Below are 19,948 nucleotides of genomic sequence, written 5' to 3'. Positions count from 1 at the left end.
CACGCCCTTACTTTGCCTCGTGGAATCTGGCTATAAAATTAAGACTCAGCGTGCAGGCTGTGGCGCTGTCTCTCCCTCAGAGAGGGCAGCATCCCGCCCAGCGCCCAGCTTTATTCTCTTGTCTGTCTTTTCTAAATCCTTCACCGCCCCCTCTCAGGCTCACCCATGGCTGTGCTGGCTGGGCACAAAGTAGGAATTCTCCGTAGCATGTAAACCATCTGTAAAGAAATAAAACCTGGTACAAGGCTAGAATCTGAAAATACTTAGGAGTGACTAGTAATTTGTTCTGTTTCCTGACCTTTGGTTTGGGGCTATACTTGTGGCATCTTCTGTTTTCTACCCACCCGCCCCCCCTTTTTTTTTCTTTAAGGAGAATAAGAAGCATCTGCCCAGTCTATAAGAACTCCCATTCCAGAACACTGGGTTTGCCTCTCAGTTTCTGTTTGAGAATTTTACAGTTGTGCTAAAAGCAGATAGTGAAGGAAAAACTCTGAATGTCTGAGTAAAGCACACTTTACACATACAAAACTCCAATAAAGATGACTATTTTGGTTGAAAATCCCTTTGCAGATGGTCTCAGTAGCCCAAGTTGCATCTCTTCTACTCAAATTGCATCTCATTTATCATTTGTGGCAAATCCAAGTTAAAAATCACTGTCTGTACTTTCTTTTTCTCACTGGCAGACTGATAAGCGTCTACCTCTGTCAGGTATAAAACCTTCTGCTGTCACATGACAGCAAACCTAAAAAGTGAAGCCAGTATTCCTAAGCTCTGGTTCCACTGTAACTTTGATTTATTAGAAAATAACCCTAAGACTGGAATGGGATGGAGGTGTGGGAAATGAAACCCTCAGGAAAAAGTAAGTCTTTGAGCTTAGAGCCTTAAATCATAATATATGGTGATTGTAAAAGATTCCTGTTGTTGGGTCGTATATCTCATCAGGCACACAACATCTTAATCCCAGCTTCCTGCTTAAATACCAAACATGGCTCATGAAATTCAGTGCACTCTAATTCCTACTAGAATGCCCTCGCATCTATCAGCACTTGGGGTCTCCCTTTCTTCTCACACTCTTCTCTGTAATATTCTGGGTGGTGGTCAGTGTGAGCTCTCCAGTCCATTCAGTAGATAGCTCCTAAATGACCTAAAAGTAACATTTGTTTTTACAATAATTTCCTAACCTATGTGTCGTTGGAAACTAGAATCAGAAAAAAATTACTATCGTATGGTGATGGCAAAAAAATGACTTTTTCAAAGGCATAATTTGTAGGATTATCATGAAGAGAGTTGATTTGTCTTTTCCACACGATTTACCCCTGAAGTGCTTGCCTACTATCACTCCCCAGAAGACTTAAATAACAGAGAATATAACCCACAAGGAACAATGACAGTGATTAGGATTATCATTAGAGGCAATTACTGATAACAAGTTAAATATCTCCTTCGGAAACAAATAAATCACTTTTATGAATCATAGTGGTTTTAAACTCATAATTTATGAATTAATTCCCATTAAATACCTCTTGTCCTGTCACAGTTTTAATTCTAATGTGATAATGTGTGTGTAAAGCCTGCCATCCTTCAGATTGAAAGCAATGAATGTCTTCTGTGACCACTCACAGTGTGGTCCGGAGACAATGGCCCTGGCATGGAAGCATGTAAGAAATGCAGACCATCAAGCCTTATTCAAGCCCGGATGGTGTGGCTCAATGGTTGAATGTCGACCTATAAACCAGGAGGTCACGGCTCGATTCCAGGTCAGGGCACATTCCTGGGTTGCAGGCTCGATCCCCAGAGTGGGGCATGCAGGTGGCAGCCGATTAATGATTCTCTTTCATCATCGATGTTTTTCTCTCTCTCTCTCCCTCTCCCTTCCTCTCTGAAATCAATAAAAATGTATTTTTTAAAAAAAGACTTAGTCAAGACCAATCGACTCAGAATTTTCTGTTTAACAAGGTCCCCAGGACAGCATTGGAGTTTGAGAACAACTGTTCTGTGAGGCCTATGTAACTCAGCTATAGCTACCCTAAGTGAGAACTGAAGGAATTTTTAATTTCTCTGGCACTAGGGGAAATTAAAAACTTCACAGGAGTCTAGAAAAGTAGTTTCTGCTATGGTTTTTTAGGCATTTCTGTTTTGTTCAAAAGGCAGTAAGACAATTGAAGGATTAGTTACAAAAAACTCTGGTCATTAATTGACCAGGCAGAAGAAAGAGAAGCCAGTCTATTCCCAGAAACATCTTGCATGACTGTAACGAACACCCAGTGTACCCAGTTTCCTTTGCAGATTTAACGATTGTCAGCTGTGCCTGCATCTTCACGTTCTGAGACAGTGTGGCGGTCCTCCCTCTTCTACGGACCACTCTTGGAATTGTGGCCACTAACTCACTCTCTGGATGCTGAGTGCAAAAACGCCTCTCTTGAAAAGATGTTTAAAAATAGTTTTTCTATTTTAAAAATTGAATTGCACCAAGTCTCCTTTTGGTGGAGGTAAGGAGGTCAAGCAATATTTGAAACAGAAATGAACTCATTTCAGCTATTCATGTTAATTCTGGAAATATTTGGAAAGCTGCCCCACCTCTTGGGGGCAGCTTAGTTAACACAGAGTTGAGGAGTCGTCATGCCGATACTCTCATCTGTTACAATGCTTGTCTCAAAGTGTGGTTCCTGACCGCAGCACGGGCATTATCTGGGCTTGATAGATATGCAGGCACTTAGGTCCTACCCTAGACCAACAGAATCAGAATCTTCATTGTAACAGTGTCTCCATGATGCACGTACATAGTAAAGTTTGAGAAGATCTGGAAGAGAGAAAGGGAAGACATTCTACAATTTAACTCTCAGAGTGTCTGCCCCAAGCTCAACTCTCTGTAAAGAGAACTTTATATACAATAGAAGACATGTACTCTACTTGATAGCTATTTTTTCCAGTTATAAAAAGAAGGAAACAGCAAGTATTTTGCTTTAGTGAAAACCCTGTCTCTCCTTAGTTTGTTTCTCAGCCTCTTTCTCTCATCTCCATTTAGCTGAAACCTTACACAGGAAGCTCATGTTTCCACAGCACTATTTCCACTGAAGGACAGCAGGGATGGGACTCCACACACCAGGTCACACGTGTGATTCAGAGACCAGGCAGCGTTCATGTCCCTGAGGAAAATTCAAAAAGCCTCTTTTCAGGAGATGAAAAAATACAGTCGTTTTATGTTAAAAATCAAATTGCATGAAGAGAATGAAGAAACAAGTCACAGAGTAGGAAAAAATATTGTAGAACACATCTGATAAAAGACTTGTAACCAAAATATTCAAAGAGCTCTTTAAATTAAAAAAAAAAAAAGGTAAAAAATCAAAACAGATACCTTACCAAAGAAGATGTGGATGGCATATCAGCCTATGAAATGATGCTCAACATTGTATATCATTAGAGAATTAAAAACAACAACAATGCAATGCCACTACATACTTCTTAGAATGACTAAAATAAAAAAACAAAACCAAAAAACAACACAACACACCCCAAACCTGACAATACCAAATGCTGGCAAGGATGCAGAGCAAAAGGAATGCGTTTATGGCAACTTTATTCATAATTGCCCCAAACTTTGAAAAAGTAAGTATCCTTCAATAGGTGAGTGGATAAACTACCAGTGATACATCCAGACAATTAAATAGTATTCAGTGATAAAAAGAAATGAGCTATCAAGCCATGAAGAGACATGGAGGAACTTCATATGCATGCTGTAAGGTGTAAGAAGCCAGTCTAAACAAGCTACATGTGATTCCAACTGTATGAAATTTTGGAAAAGGCAAAACTTTAAAGACAGTGAAAAAAAATTTATGGTCGCCATAGGTTCCAGGGAGGGAGGTGGGAGAAATAGGTAAAACACAGAGAATCCTTAGGGTAATGCAACTAATCAGCACAACAGTGTAATTATGGATACATGTCTATGAATTTCTGATAAGGTACCACACAAAGAATGAACTTTAATGTAAACTATGAATTATAGTTAAAAATAATGTCTTAGTACTGGTTCATTAATTATAACAAGTATGTCACACTAATGCAAGATATTAATAACGGGAAATTGTATGTGTGGGGGTGGGTGGATATATAGAACTCTGCTCAGTGATTCTGTGAATTGCCAAACTTGCAATTCAGCCGCCATTGCTTCAGCATTGAATCTTGAAATACAAAGAAATTATAAGATTGAAGAGACCATCTTAATTTGTACTTCATCTTTAAAGACAAAAATGAGTTCAGAGGTTGGAGGAAGGGATATTTGGTTTAGTTCATCCTTACATAAGATGGCCTTTTCCCAAAAACGGGCATATAGCATTTTAAAGAAAAGTATTCTCATCTGAACACAGCACCAGCAATTATTTTAGGGGTAAAATGATAATTTTAAGATGTCAATCTACTAGAAGCTTCCTCTTATAATGTCACCCTATGCTAAACAACACCAACCTATCAATGCAGGCAATGGTTTTCGCCACCGGACAAATGTGGGATTAGGAGTGCATGGCTCCCTGGAAGTCTGAAGTGCCTGTTCTGCTGATACTGCACACTTCCCCTAAAGAGATTAACAGCATAATCCTAAATATTATAGGACCCGAGCTATCTTATTTTTGAGCTCATCAGATCCAGCCTGCTGCACGTAATCCCTAACAGCTTTATTCAGCGTTTATGTAAGCTGGTGAAGGAGTAGTAGGAGCACGATGACCAAGTAGTAAGAATAGATACTGTGATTTTCAATTCCGTTTTAGCAAGTCTGCTCCTTTTGAACATTTTTTTTCTATAAGCAGACAATTCATAGTCATCGTTTGATACTTTATAATAACATTCGCATGGAGCTGTTTGTGGTGGTCCTTTGCTAGCTGTGTTTCCTATACATTACTTTCTACCAGAGGCATTTGGATGCAGGTGGCCTAAATTGGTAGGAGAAAATGTGCATTTTGTGTTTGCTTTTTGTTGTTTCTTCAGAGCAGTGGTTCCCAGTGTGGGGCACAGGCCCCACAGGGGGGCAATTTGATTCTTAAGGGGGACAATCTGAGAATGAATTGTTAACAGTGATTTTGTATTTCTTATGCTTCTACAGGCCTCATATATTGTGACATATTTATGCATTTTAGTTCTCTACTATATGTTTTGAAATGTTATTTACTATTTTTTTCATATCACTTCATATTATTATTATTATTTTTTAAACAATTCCTTAGTGATTTCTTCCTCAGTACTTCAACTGTCCTTTTGTTCTTTTATTTTTCTCTTTCATGGATGCCATGTTCTTTGAAAACTTGTTTAGAGCAAGTATGTGAATAGGAGTTCAGTTTTTGAATATTAAGAATTATATGTCACAGGGAGAGGGGGAGGCATCAGGATTTTAGACATGCTTAGGTGGGGCATGGCCAAAAAAAGGTTGGGAACCACTGCTTTAGAGGTTTGAAATACTTCTAAAGCATCAGAGATATTTATTTGGGGGAAAATAATAATAGAGGATAAAGATTGGTGAAAACCAGAAATTGCTACCCATAGCACCAAATATTCTACTGTAGTAACTTAAAAAAAAGCTGTAGCTTTGCCCTAGCCTGTTTGGCTCAGTGGATAGAGCATCGGCCTGCGCACTGAAGGGTTCTGGGTTCGATTCAGGTCACAGGCACATGCCCGGGTTGGGGCTCAATCCCCACTTGGGGGGGGTATGCAAGGAGGCAGCCGACCAATAATTCTCTCTCATCATTGATGTTTCTCTCTCTCTCTCTCTCTCTCTCTCTCTCTCTCTCTCTCTCTCTCTCTCTCTCTCCCTTCCTCTCTGAAATCAAAAGCCGTAGCTTTAATTTAATTCCACTAAAATTTAAGAGGAAAGCAAAATACCTGCTTCTCTTTGCAAAATGTAAAGACACGTTTATTCATACAGCTCACTTCAAAAATGAGGTGTGTGTGTGTGTGTGTGTGTGTGTGTGTACAGATAAATTCCTAAAATCAAACGCTGTGTTTTATGTAATTTTACAAGAGAAGGAAAAGGTTGTTTTTCCCCCTCTCACCAAGTCAGTGGAGACAAGAACATTTATGTTCACCTGTCAGCCTCTGCTAATTGTAATTCAAGCCCAAAGAGGATTAAGTACATAGACGTTAATATGTCCAGTGTTATTAATTTCTGAACAACAATAGCAACAATACTCTGTCAGTTGTAAGGATAAATAGTTGTTTAAAGATTCCCTTGATGTCAGAACTGCAACCTCCTGGTAATCACTTATCTCACCAATAAAATCTTTATATTCATATATTTTGAAGCCAGAGTATAATTGCATTGAAACAATACCTATTCTTTTCTAAAAATACTAGCACTAGGAAGCTTTAAGCATTGTGGAAAGATGTAATTCTGAGTTTCTATAATATTTTAAGAGGCTTTAGTTTGATTAGTAACTCTTTTTGAACAATTGTAAGTTTTATGTTATTTGAAAGAAATAATTATATATCAATTCATATCTTAATGTTATTAAATGTTCATTGCTATGTAGTATTAGCAAAAAATGACAATAAATAATGCAGCATGATTTATTGCCATTTTAAAACAAATGCTCAGAGCCTGCCTATGTTATGAAACAATGTGTGTTTGAGGAACTGTGCACTTACACCAAAAAAATGTAAGAGAAAAAATGCACAAACATATTTTATCTCATCATTAATCATCACTCAACGAAACAGACTTCTTTTGAAAATAGATTTCTTACATAAGATTAAGTGTTTGGTATAATATATTTATAACCTGAATTTTTAAAAAAGTTAGAAACGTTGAAATGATAGCAATGCCAATGACTAAAATCAAGCTGCAAAATTGTGACGAGGTTGTTCGTACTGTTAACTGCAAGGTTATTGTAATGTGGCAGATGACTATTTAAATTCAGCCTCAAATCTTACACATTCAGTAATTCACTTCTGGAAAGGATAATATTTATATATAAATATGTTCTCCAGTATAAAATAAAGCCTGAGCGACTTTTTATTATGTACATTCTCGAGTCAGAAAAAGATTTTATTGTTCCCACACCTAGCCATTAATTTATTTCACTGAGAGCTTATACATGCTTACTGTCTTGCCTGGAGAACAATTCATACATACAGCTACGTGTCACAGAGAGAAGAAAATGTAAAACTCACCAGTGGCGTCAGCTTTAGACTTTAGCTCGTTCTCACACATTTTGATGTTGCAATTAAAAATCTAACTGAAAAATATTGCACTTTTCACTAGAGGTCTGACGACTGCTCCTATGTTACCTCACAACTAGAATCCCAACAGACTGCATTAATGAGATTAAATGAAAGAGGAGTTAAAGGCATCAACCGTTCCATTTCATTAAGTAAGGGTGAAGGGCTGCCCAGGCAAGCAAGGCGGAGGGAGAAGACTGGTTTTTCTTTTTGGTACTACTTATTCACGAAAGAATGCAGAGTTTGCTAAATCACAATCAGCAGTTTAAAAACATAACCCCTCCCCCACCCCCGAATTGTATAGACACCTATAATTTCTGCACTGCAGTTCTTTTTTTTATTTTCATCCATTGGAGTAGGATATGCCAGGTAACAGTCATCTATGATTATAAATAAATAACATACATTTTTTTTCAGGATTAGCTTGCTCCATTTATTTTGGACCCTCTATTGAGGTCCAGGTGAGGGATTATGTAAAAGTATCTGTCCTCCCAAATATTGGATCAAAGTTGTCTATGCACACTAGCATTTTAAAGTCAAAGTGTGCATCCCTCATAGCTTTAGTGCCAACAAAGCCTGGTAAGCAGTTCGGACTTCTTGGCCCCAACCTTGAGGTCTAAGGCAATTTCATTCTCCCAGCATGCCTCAGTGCTCGCACTTATAAAATAAGAATGATGAAAACACATGGACTGAAATTTCTGATCCTGAACTCCTGTCACTAAGAAGGATAAATATATAAAAATTGTTTTGACTGCCATAGGAAAGTGCATGACCTTTCTGTGAGAGCAAAATGCTCACATGAATATCAGCTTTATTTAACTTTTGCTCAGAGTTACTCAATTGCTTCAAGGATCAATCTCAAACCTTTCTCTTTACCCCTCACCTCTCTACCACCTTCGGCAGCTCTCATTTTCTAGTCACTAATCCCTTGTCACAAATGGTTTCTCCCTTCTGTTCCTCTCTCCCTTAAACATCTTTGCTTTTCCCTGGTACACATGGGAGTAGAATTACAAATGCAAGGGGTGGAGAAGTGGTTAGGGGAGGCTGAGTAAATTCATTACGTGTGATTGTCAACATGGTAGAGCTGAGCCCATGGATGCCCATTGAAATAATCTGGAGAATTTAAAAATATTGATGCCCAGAGGTTTTCTCTTACTTCCCATTGATTTGGGATTTGAAACATTTCCAAAGTAATTCTGATGGGCAACCAGGATTGAAGGCCCCCCGAATGTTTCTCAGGACCACCAGGGACATGTGTTAAATGTATAGGATCCTGCCCCCACCAACTACTGAGTCAGAGTGCTTTGAGGAGGGGCCTGGAAAGCTATAGTAATAAGCACAGGTGTTTGCTGGGATAGATACATTTGGGGAAAACTTGAGGAAAAAACCTTGGACTTTGAATTAGAGCATTTGGTTTTGAATTCTTGGGTAAGCTACTTAACATTTTCTGTGCCTCAGGTTGTATATCTCTAAAATGAGATCATAACACCTATCCACCAGAGTTGTGTGAGGAGTAAATGTGAAAATCCTTAGCACAGAGCCTAGTACAAATTGGAAGTCTACTTAAAAATAAATCTGCACCTACCTTTGCTTATGAAAACATGCATTTTGGCTGTTGACTTTGTTTATTCAATTAATACAATTAATTAATAAATTAATAATAAATATTATTTGTACCAGGCACTGAGAAATAAATATTATGGAGCTCACAGTTCATGTGTATTAAAAACCTATAAATTTAAACCTATTTAAATTCTATTGTAATTGTGAGTTTTCTTTATAATACTAGAAATAATATATATTTTCCTTAAATATGTGTTTGTTTGTTTTTTAGATTTTTAGATAGAGAGGAAGGGAGAGGAGAGAGAAATAGAAATATCAATGATGAGAGAGAATCATTGATTGGCTGCCTCCTGTATGCTCCCTACTGGGGATCAAGCCTACAACCTGGACATGTGCCCCGACTGAGAATAGAACCAGTAACCTCTTGGTTCTTGGGTTAATGCTCAACCCTTAAGCCACAACGGCTGGAAATAATATTTTTAGAAGACCTTTTGGTAATGAAGAGCAGGAAAATCATTTAAAAACTCTCCTTGGTCAGAAAGTAAACAGGTTTGGGGGATAACAGATGTTTCATGTGCTATAGTTTAAATAAGGAGACAGAAGTATTCTCTGTGAACTCTTTAAAGGGTATTTTATACTATCTTGTGAGGTGTGGAGAGCGGCTACAGTGTTTGGACAGGTTCAAGCCTTGGACTAATGAGAGGGCACGGTCCTCTCGTGGCAAAGACACGTGCAAGTCCCAGCTTGGAGGGCAAATCTCTCCCAGCACAATGATAGCCAAAGACTATGGTCCTTATGGTCCGAACCTGTGGTTCCACGTGGCTGAGTGATTTAGGCTGCGGGAGGTGCAGCAAGTAAACAAAGTTTGATCAGGTGCATGTAATTGAGTAGATTTGAAACCCTAAGAACGTTGTAAACATCTTGACCACGCCCTTTGGAATCTGGCTATAAAATAAAGACTTGGTGTGCAGGCTGTGGCGCTGTCTTTCCATCAGAGAGGGTAGCGTCTCACCCAGACCCAGCTTTTTTCTCTCGTCTGTCTTTTCTAAATCCTTCACCGCCCCCTCTCAGGTTCACCCATGGCTGTGCCGGCACGGCACAGTAAGGCATTAAATTTATAGGCCTCAGTCATAGGGTGCTGGAAGCCAAATCTCAGGATTAGATAGTTATATCTCCTCATGCCTCCTAAGCCTTGAAAAATATCCAGCTCCTGCTCTGCCCAAAGGAAGTGGGTACCAAGGACATCAAAACAGACTCATTGGCATCTTGATGCCCAGAGCATGCTCATTCTCCTGGAAACAAAGGGCAGGGTTCGAGATAGGAGTACATGCTTGGGGCTGGGACCCAGCTATATATGGGGCCTATAGTTAGGAAAGAATGAAGAAATGGTTGGGATTTCTCTAGAGTTATAGTTTTAACATATCACTTTCCTTCTCAAAACTTTTCAGCCCCCTCTCTATGATTCGCAAGATAAACCTAATCTCCTCCTGGGCCTGCCTTTCACAGCCTGGGTCAGCTCTGTCCACAGGGACTCACCCTGTGATCCAGGGCCAAAGGCAGCCATCTACCTTCTGCCCACAATTCCTTACTTCTCTACCTTTTTTCACTTTTCTATTCTCCTTGGCCCTCCTGACGGCCTCACTCCACTGTGCTCCAACTTCCCACATCTGACCAGTTTTTGAAAACCTAGTTCAACTTCTACCACGTCTGAAAAGCATCCCCTGAACACTCCATCTGCAGTAGTTACCCTGGGCTCCTATGTCCCACCACTCATCGGTCTTGGTGTTCTTCATTAATCCTCTTTATATGCTTACCTTTCACCTTGACTGTAAGCTCCTTAGGGATAAAATCATCTCCTTGTGTGTCTAGCATAGAGAGTCAATAACATGTATGGAGTTGATCAGTGGGTGATGATGTACCTGCTGAATGACTGAAGCTCTGGGTACCACAGATAAGTTCCATCACCACTTCCACCATTTCCTTCCACTTGCATTTCACTCTGAAAGCTCATCTTTGGGACATGTAGGCTTATTTGCTTGCTGCTACTTAATGGAGATGAGAGAAGGTTAAGAAAAAGAGCTCTTGCCCCTTTTTGCTCTTTATTTACTCATAACTGGTTCTTAGTATAGGAACAAGGAGGTTGAAACAAAAAACTTCTCTTGAGCTCCCATTTTCCCTTCATCAACTAACAAGCTTTCTTTTTACCCCCTTTGTTTGGCATTCAATTGCCACTTTGGACTCTTGTCCCATTGGTTTAGGCCAGGGGTCCTCAAACTTTTTAAACAGGGGGCCAGTTCACTGTCCCTCAGACCGTTGGAGGGCCGGACTATAGTTTAAAAAACAACTATGAACAAATTCCTATGCACACAGCAGCAGCAAAAACAGCCGGCGGGCCGGAAAAATGTTTTCAGCGGGCCGCATGTGGCCCGCAGGCCGTAGTTTGAGGACCCCTGGTTAGGTCTTTTCTCTGTCCAGTAGGGAGATTTCTTTTTCTCTGGTTGGGAGTATTATCATTAGAGGCAAGGGGGAGTTGATAGCTCTACCTTGACCCCATTCCACCGTAGGTAGTGGCAATTAAACACTTGTCACACCAACATAGTACATAGACTGTCCCTGGTATTACAATACATTAAGCTAGTGGGACAAAAAGTTCTTTTAGAAAGCCTCCTAAGATTTGGGGGGGCGGGGAAATGAAAGATGAAGCTTCTTCAAGAAGTGTCTTAAATGAGAGATAGCTTGAATTTATAGGAGACTGTCCCAGGTTAGCACAGTGGTTCTCAAAGTCTGGTTCCCCAGAACAGCTGGATCAGCAGCATCACCTGGGAGCTTGTTGGAATGCAAATATCCAGCCCCATCCAAGGCCTTCTGAGTCAGAAACTGATGTGGGTGCATGTATATGTGTGTGTGTGTGTGGGGGGTGTCCAACAGTCTACATTTTCACCCTCCAGTTGGCTCTGATGCTTCATCACTCATGTTGCACAGCCACGGGTTTACAGCATGGGTTTTCCAATCAGGAGAAGCTACAGTTAATTTGCAGCTCTCACATACCGGTCGTCTGGTCGCCTGGACAAATTATTTAACCTACTGATGCCTCTGTTTCATTATTTGTAGAATGGCCATAAGAATACCTACATGATAGAAGTATTGAAGAATTTAAAGCAAGATTTTAAAATATCTGATTCCCAAGAGATATACATAGGCCAATTCAGTAAGAATTTTTGGAAGACCAGGGATTTTTATTTTACAAAAGACAAAATAGTTCTGAAGTACAGAATAATATGCTTTTGTTATATATTAAAATCAGTATTACCAGGAAAAAGAGGTGTGAGATTAAATGCAGATAAGAATTAATCATCAGCCCTAACCAACCGGTTTGGCTTAGTGGATAGAGCATCGGCCTGCAGACTCAAGGGTTCCGGGTTCGATTCCGGTCAGGGGCATGTGCCTTGGTTGCAGGCACATGCCCAGTGGGGAGTGTGCAGGAGGCGGCTGATCGATGTTTCTCTCTCATGTTTCTAACTCCCTATCCCTCTCCCTTCCTCTCTGTAGAAAATCAATAAAATATATTTTTTTAAAAAAAGAATTAATCATCAGTAATACCAGATATTGAATTCATTATTTCCATGATTTTGCCTCAACTTAATAGTAGAAAGGTACAGAGAAATTCCAAAATGTAGGTTCTAAAATAGGATTTTCCAACTTTGCCATTATTGATATTGGACTTCCAGCCTCCAGAACAATGAGAAATACATTTTTTGTTAGTTATAAGTCACCCAATCAATGATTAAGACAGTACACATTCAGTAAATGCTAGCTCTCCTTGATGGATGATAGAAAGATAGATAGATAGATAGATAGATAGATAGATAGATAGATAGATAGTCTTATATTGATTCCACACCCATGGGATAACTCTTAAAGTCTTTACAGAAAAGTTCTGTATCCATTCATCAATTTCTTCTTTGAGTAATAAATCAGAATAATTAAATTCTCACATACTAGTACATCTTAAGGTCTACAGCTGGTGTTGGAGAAGATCAAGGGCATGTCAGAATCAGAACAGAGTTCTGCTTCCACCCTTTTCTAGGGTGCCTCTAGGAAGTGACAACCTCTCAGAACCACTGCTTCCTCTTTTGTCAAGCAGCAAAAATAATTAGTATTTCATGTGTGTGTTATAAAAATTGTTATACACGTGAAAGCTTATAAGCCAATATCCTGGTACACAGAAGGCACTCAGTAAAGATTTAATTCCTTTACAGTCATAGTTGATGAGAGCATAGTAGGAAACAAAGGTGGGCATAGTCCCTGTCTTCATGAATATATACTTTGAATGGCATAATTCATCCACATCGACAAGTAAGCAGTAAAAAGGGTTTCTCTAGTCACAATAACATTTTATCCTGCCAAAATTGCATTTGAAAAATTGGGTTTCCGAAGGGTACTTAGTAAAATTACATATATTAATGTTGTCAAAACTAAATATATTTTATTATTTATAGTAATGGGTTAACTAAGGGATGGGTTAATGTATTGGTGTTTTTGTAAATGCATCATTTATGCTATTGCTCATCAGCAAAATTATAAACATCTTTGGCTTCTATCTACTAACTGTGACAACTAAAACTGTTTCCAAATATTTCTAAATGTACCCTGGAGGACACTTACCTTGTACAATCCATTTAAGAAACTTGAGCAGCTTAATTTTGATGCAGTATAGAGTAGTGATTATTGCTTTAATCACTAGCTAAATTATTGTGGTGACTGAGCTTGCAAATATTTAAACTTTGACACAAACCCATATTATAAAAACCATTTACATTTCCAAACATTTTACCCAACAGTGCTCCTACTTATTTTCCTCTCAAGGGAAAGTAATATCCTATCTAATAAAAGAGAAAGATGGTAATTGGCGTACGACCGCTACCCTTCCCATTGGCTAATCAGGGAGACATGCAAATTAACTGTCAGCCAAGATGGCGGCCGGCAGCCAGGCAGCTGATGCGAACAGGGAGGCTTGCTTGCTTGCTTCAGTGACGGAGGACTCCAACGTTCCCTGCCTGACTTGCCGGCCTCTCAGCTGCAACTCTAAGCAACTATGTTGCAAATATAGAAGCTAAAAAACCCCCAGAAACCTGCTTTACTCAGCTGGGCTTCAGCCAGCCAGATCACAACATTGTATCAAATACAGATGGTAAACAAAGGCCAGAAACCTGTTTTCAGCAGCCAAGGCCTCAGAGCTAAAGCTGGCCCAGAATAAAAAAAAAAGAAAAAAAAGGAGTGGTTGGGAGCTTCAGTCACCCGTCAGCCTGAAAACGGCCTTCAGCCCCTCACCCAGGCTGGCCAGGCACCCCAGTGGGGACCCCCACCCTGATCCAGGACATCCTTCAGGGCAAACCAGCCAGCCCCCACCCGTGCACCAGGCCTCTATTCTATATAGTAAAAGGGTAATATGCCTCCCAGCACCAGGATCAGCGTGACAGGGGGCAGCGCCCAAACCCCCTAATCACCCTGTGGCTCTGTGTGTGACAGGGTGCAGCACCCTAACCCCCTGATCGGCCCTGCTCTGTGGGTGATAGAAGGTGGCGCCCCCACCCCCCCACCCCATGGGCCCTGCTCTGTGTGTGACAGGGTAGAGCCATAACCTCCCCATCAGCCCTGCCCTGAGTGTGACAGTGGCGGCGCCCCAACCCCCTGATCTGCCCTGCTCTGTGGGTGATAGAGGGCGGCGCCCCAACCCCCTGATCCGCCCTGCTCTGTGTGTGATGGGGGGCGGTGCCCCAACCCCCTGATGGGCCCTGCTCTGTGAGTGACAGTGGGGAGCTCCTCAACCCCCTGATCAGCCCTGCTCTGTGTGTGACAGGGTACGGAGCCCCAACCCCCCTGATGGGCCCTGCTCTGTGCATGACAGGGGCAGCGCCCCAACCCCCTGATTGGCCCTGCTCTGTGCGTGACAGGGGGTGGTGCCGCAACTTCCCTATCGACCCTGCCTTGAGTGTGACAGGGGGCGGTGCCCTAACCCCCCAATCGGCCGTACCCTGAGCATGACTAGGGTTGGCATCGCAACCTCCAGATCCGCCCTGCTCTGTGCATGACAGGGGACAGTGCCCCAACTCCCCAATCGGCCCTGCTCTGAGCCCGACCAGGGGCTGCACCTAGGGATTGGGCCTGCCCTTTGCCACCCGGGAGCAGGCCTAAGCCAGCAGGTCGTTATCTCCAGAGGGGTCCCAGACTGCGAGAGGGCACAGGCTGGGCTGAGGGACCCCCTCTCCCCCCCCCCAGTGCACAAATTTTTGTGCACCGGGCCTCTAGTCAACAATAAAATGGAAAGCAAAGAGACTAGTAATATTCTTACTGGTTGACATTCGTAGTATAACCAAAATTCAAAGGGCAGAAATCTTGAGCCCTGGTTGCTTATTTACTAACACATTCCTAAAGCTTCCTTCTAACACAGGTTTTAAATTGTAAGAAAATTAACAAGAGTAACTTCCCAGTATCATGTAAAATAGATTCTGTGGAGAGCGGCTACAGTGTTCGGACAGGTTCAAGCCTCGGACTAATGAGAGGGCACAGTCCTCTTGTGGCAAAGCCACGTGCAAGTCCTAGCTTGGAGGGCAAAGCCCTCCCAGCACAATTATAGCCAAAGGCTATAGTTGTAAGCTTGACCTATGGTCTGAACCTGTGATCCCACGTGGCTGAGTGATATGGGCTGCAGGAGGTGCAGCAAGTAAACAAAGTTTGATCAGGTGCATGTAACCGAGTAGATTCGAAACCCACGAGAATGTTGTAACCATGCCCTTACTTTAACTCGTGGAATCTGGCTATAAAATAAAGACTCAGCTTGAAGGCCATGGCTCTGTCTCTCCAGCTTTTATTCTCTTGTCTCTTTTCTTAATTCTTCACTGCCCCCTCTCAGACTGGCGCGGCACAGGGTTCCTTTTATTATATGAGTTATGAGGTTGATAAAATATGTAAGGTAGATTGAGGGGGACAAGTCATTTTTTATTTACGTTAAAAAGTCCTGAATATTTTTAAAGACTAAATTTTTAGAGCAGTCTTACCACAAAATTGGAAGATAGAAGTTTTCCATGTAAGTCCTGCTCAGCCTCCCCCATTATCATCATCACTCACCAGAATTTTTTAAACAAGGATGAACCTACATTGACACATCATAATCACCCATAGTTTACATCAGGGTTTCCTCTTGGTGGTGTACAGTCTATGGATTTGTACAAATCTATAATGACATGTATTGACCATTATAATACCATACAGAATATTTTCACAGTCCTAAAACGCCTCTGTGCTCTGTCTATTCATCTTCCCCTCTCCTTCTTCCCCCAGCAACCACTGATTTTTTTTTTATTGTCTCCATTGTTTGGCCTTTAATATTTTTGAGATTAAGCAAACACTATTTAACACAATAGTGTTTAGTTCTGCAGACATACAAGCTATTAAGGCTGGGGGGAGGTCAATAGGGGGAAAAAGGAGACATGTGTACTACTATTTGTAATACCTTAAACAATATAATAAAATTAAAAATGAGTTAAGACTTGGACATTAAAAAATGGCTGAAACCCAATCACTTGTTGAATTTGACATTTATTCATTCAGGAAATACATGTTTGTTGAAGGCAAACAATATTCTAGTAACTAAGTTAAATATCTTCCCTTAAGGTCCTTTATAAGCACATATATATTGAGACCACTATTATCTGGTATCATGGGAGACAGAAGTGATTTAGCATGTGCAACATCTGAGGATGTTAAATATGTGACATTTAAGTATTTTGATCCAGGACACATGACTACATTCTGCTGCACCTGGGACCTATATGTTTACACACTCTGATATGGGCTTCATCCAGGCTAGCTCAGATTTTTACAGCAAAACCATTTCCACTTTGCAAGAGTCTTGTCTTCCTCCTTTGTGGCAGTCAAATAAAAAGGATAACTTTCACCCTGGCCGGTTTGGCTCAGTATATAGAGCGTAGGCCTGCGGACTGAAGGGTCCCGGGTTCGATTCCGGCCAAGGGCATGTACCTTGGTTGCCGGCACATCCCCAGTGGGAGTTGTGCAGGAGGCAGCTGATCGATGTTTCTCTCTCATCGATGTTTCTAACTCTCTATCCCTCTCCCTTCCTCTCTGTAAAAAATCAATAAAATATATTTAAAAAAAGGATAACTTTCATAAACATCAGTGGTTTTTTTTAAACCTTAGATCTCCAGGTTCTGTCATTTATTGCTATAGATCAAATTCCTTTCTTTTCTTTCTGCATAAAGGCACCAACAACATATCCTATTTTACATGAGAACCAGATGATTCTGTCAGAATTCAGGTGAAGTCATTAGTGCTAAACAAACTCAGTAAAAGGGTTGAGTTTTTTATGTGGTATCTTCTAAAGAACATATTCACCAAGAGACAACTTAACAACCAGATACAGTAAATTTACTTAAAAGTGTAGAAAGTCCGAAAATGGTAGCATTATCTCTGTGTGCAGTCCACATTTGCATTAGTAGAAAGAAATCTGCCCCTGAAGTATCTTACAACGGAGAACCATGCACAATCCCTCCCCCACCCCCCTCACTCATCCTGGGACATCTTACAGCATCTTACAACCAACCAAAATTGTCAATATTTTGCTGAACGGAGTAAGAAACAAATGGAGAATGTAAAAACCACATAAATAAATCACATGTTGCCAAACAAAATGTAGATTTAGCATCCTCGAAGAACAAAATCTTTCATTTATAACTCACAAGTGAAAACAGGAGTTTAGTTTGATCCAAAGTTAAAATCAGGAAAACCTGAGAAGCAATTAAAGGCAAATATATCGAGCCATTTACTGTTTTCACTTGCAGAATCCTACCGAGTCCACAGAATTAAACAGTTAGCATGGATTGAGAACTTAGTATGTGCCAGGCTTCATACTAAGCTTCAATGCATTCCCTTATTTATTTATCACAACAACTCTGGGAAGTGGGCATTTGTACTCTCAAGTAACTGGTGAAGAAACCAAGGCACAATAGGGCTAAGGAATTGAAACAACAGTGGTCACCTCAATATGTGGTCCACCGATGAGCAACACCAGTATCTCGCCCCGCTCCATCTACTGGTTAGATATGTGAATTCTCTGGCACAGATCAGATATGCTGAAGTGTGGTCCAGGCTAGGACTGAACATGATTGCACTCTGTGCTTTAAGAAGCCGTCCAGCTGATGCTAATGACTGCTAAAGTCTGAGAACAATGGCTTTGATCATGTCTGTTTTGGCATTTGAGCCCATACTCTAAATTCGATACAAGATATTAGAGACTTGTTCACAAACGTGAGAAACATTGAGGAGTACTTCAAGAAACACAAACTCTTTACCAAGTAGGCTTTGTTTGTTTCGCCTATTTCAAAAAGTGCTGAAGGCCTGTTTCCAGCCCCAGCGGTTTCAGCAGGGCTAGAGGATCCCTGCAAACAAGGACAAAATGCCTATTATGCAAGCATTTCCCTGTCTGTTTCTAAGGAGTAGACAGACAGTGGGTTATTTCCTTGCTGGGGCAATTTGGTGATTGCTGTGGTGGATAGGCCGCTCCTACTGTGGAAAATGGAGCATGCCACTGTTGGCTGGGGTTAAAAATCCACAGCGTATTTCTCTTGGGGCTCGCTTACCCACAAACAGTACCATGAGTTTGTGGTTCTCAAGGCGAGCTACGATCCTTTTAACCCCCGTGGAATCTGATTACCTGCCATCAATCTGTGTGTCTGAATAAGAAAATAATTGGCACCTATCTTCTCTTTCTATCTTTTAAACATTGGCTGGGTTGGCATTTTCAGGTTTACTATTTTTACTTATTATCATTAGTACCTTTGCTATACTTCATGCGGACTATTACTTTAGGGCTGAAAGATTTAAACTTCGGTTTCCTTAAAGAAAGGGAGGAGGAACGAAGAAATACATGTTTATGATGACCTCTCCCTTTGCTTCCTAGGATTAAAGGGTTACGGTATAAAACTCGTAGGCTTACCTTATTTTGTCAGAGCAAAGGGTAAATGCTGAATGTGGATACCATTTAGTGAATGTAGTAGCATCTGCCCTTCTATTTTATTTGTATTTTGTTTGGCTTCTTAATACTTACTAGGTGTTCAAGCCACCGTCGTAAACACTGTTGAGTGGTGGATTCCAGTTATTTTCAAACTGCTTAAAAGCAGCAATATTTATAAAAATATTGCTGCTTTGGAGGTCAACAAAGCCTGGGGAATTTTCAGTGATAAATGTCCTATCACAGACTTAAAAGATGACTTTTCCTACCCTATTTAGATAATTTCCCTCCACTGTGCTGAGATAAAATCGCCAAGTAGAAATAATTGCCATTTAAAGCCACAACACTTACTAGCAAATAATAATTGGATAATCTGGAGGGATAAATATTGAAATTTTTCAGATGAGCCAACCATGAATACTGCAGGAACGTCTCAATAAATAAAGGACAATATGTATCTTCGACTCTGACAGAGACACTCATAGAGTGAAAAACCCAATTTACCCATGTGCCCTTACAACTAGTGGGTCCAAGGATAGTTAATGCTCGGAACCTAAAAGTTACCTGTTGTTTGCTAAAGGCAGTTGATAGGGGATGTGTTAGAGGAGCAGCCGCCTTAGGTATGTTTCAGAAAACTGCTTATTCTGACTTTCTGAAGAGAGACTAACTGGCCTTGCTGAGGAGTTTATATTGCTTAAGGTATGAAAAAGGCACAATTGTTAGGATACCTTGAAACAGTAAAGGATTCAAATAATATTTATACTCACTGGTTATCCAGCTGACAGTTGCCTGTTACTTTAAGATAACTTTATAAACAATAATATTCTTATATGAGTTATAACGGCAATAATAGTTATAAGTAATAATATTTTATCTAACACATTTTACGTACATTTCCATGCACATTTTATAATTAAAAAAATGTTTACCAGTTATAAGTGCAATCGATTTACATAGTGAAGCATTTCTTGACAGAACAGAAGGAAAGGTCTTAAATAACCAGATATGGGGAAAGAAATTGCTGACTAAGCAAACATTAGAGTTCTTCAGAAAAAGAAAGGTGCTATGCAATTCAAAGATCATTAATGTTTTTCTCTGCTCTGTGTGTATGGCTCAGTTCAGACAAAATGGCTTAGGGACATAGCAGTCTGTTCGTAA

At 40.5% G+C, this 19,948-nt stretch overlaps 1 protein-coding gene across 2 annotated transcripts in view; it reads right to left on the bottom strand.

The window, feature by feature from the left end:
• The window catches only part of RORB (RAR related orphan receptor B), a 179,031-nt gene that overhangs the window by 57,203 nt on the left and 101,880 nt on the right, over positions 1-19,948 (bottom strand). The window contains exon 1 of one of the 2 annotated variants that reach the window (XM_059656916.1): positions 7,153-7,271. The exons of the other annotated variant lie outside the window; for it this stretch is intronic. Coding sequence (XP_059512899.1) covers positions 7,153-7,192 — 40 coding nt within the window. The 5' untranslated portion in view covers positions 7,193-7,271. Of the gene's footprint in view, positions 1-7,152; positions 7,272-19,948 lie in introns of those variants that run through there. 2 annotated transcript variants of the gene reach the window in all.

This window comes from Myotis daubentonii, chromosome 11 (genome assembly GCF_963259705.1).
Source record: "Myotis daubentonii chromosome 11, mMyoDau2.1, whole genome shotgun sequence".
Classification (NCBI taxonomy): Eukaryota; Metazoa; Chordata; class Mammalia; order Chiroptera; family Vespertilionidae; genus Myotis; species Myotis daubentonii.
Note: the sequence above shows the minus strand (reverse complement) of the source record. Positions and strands in the feature narration are given on the sequence as shown.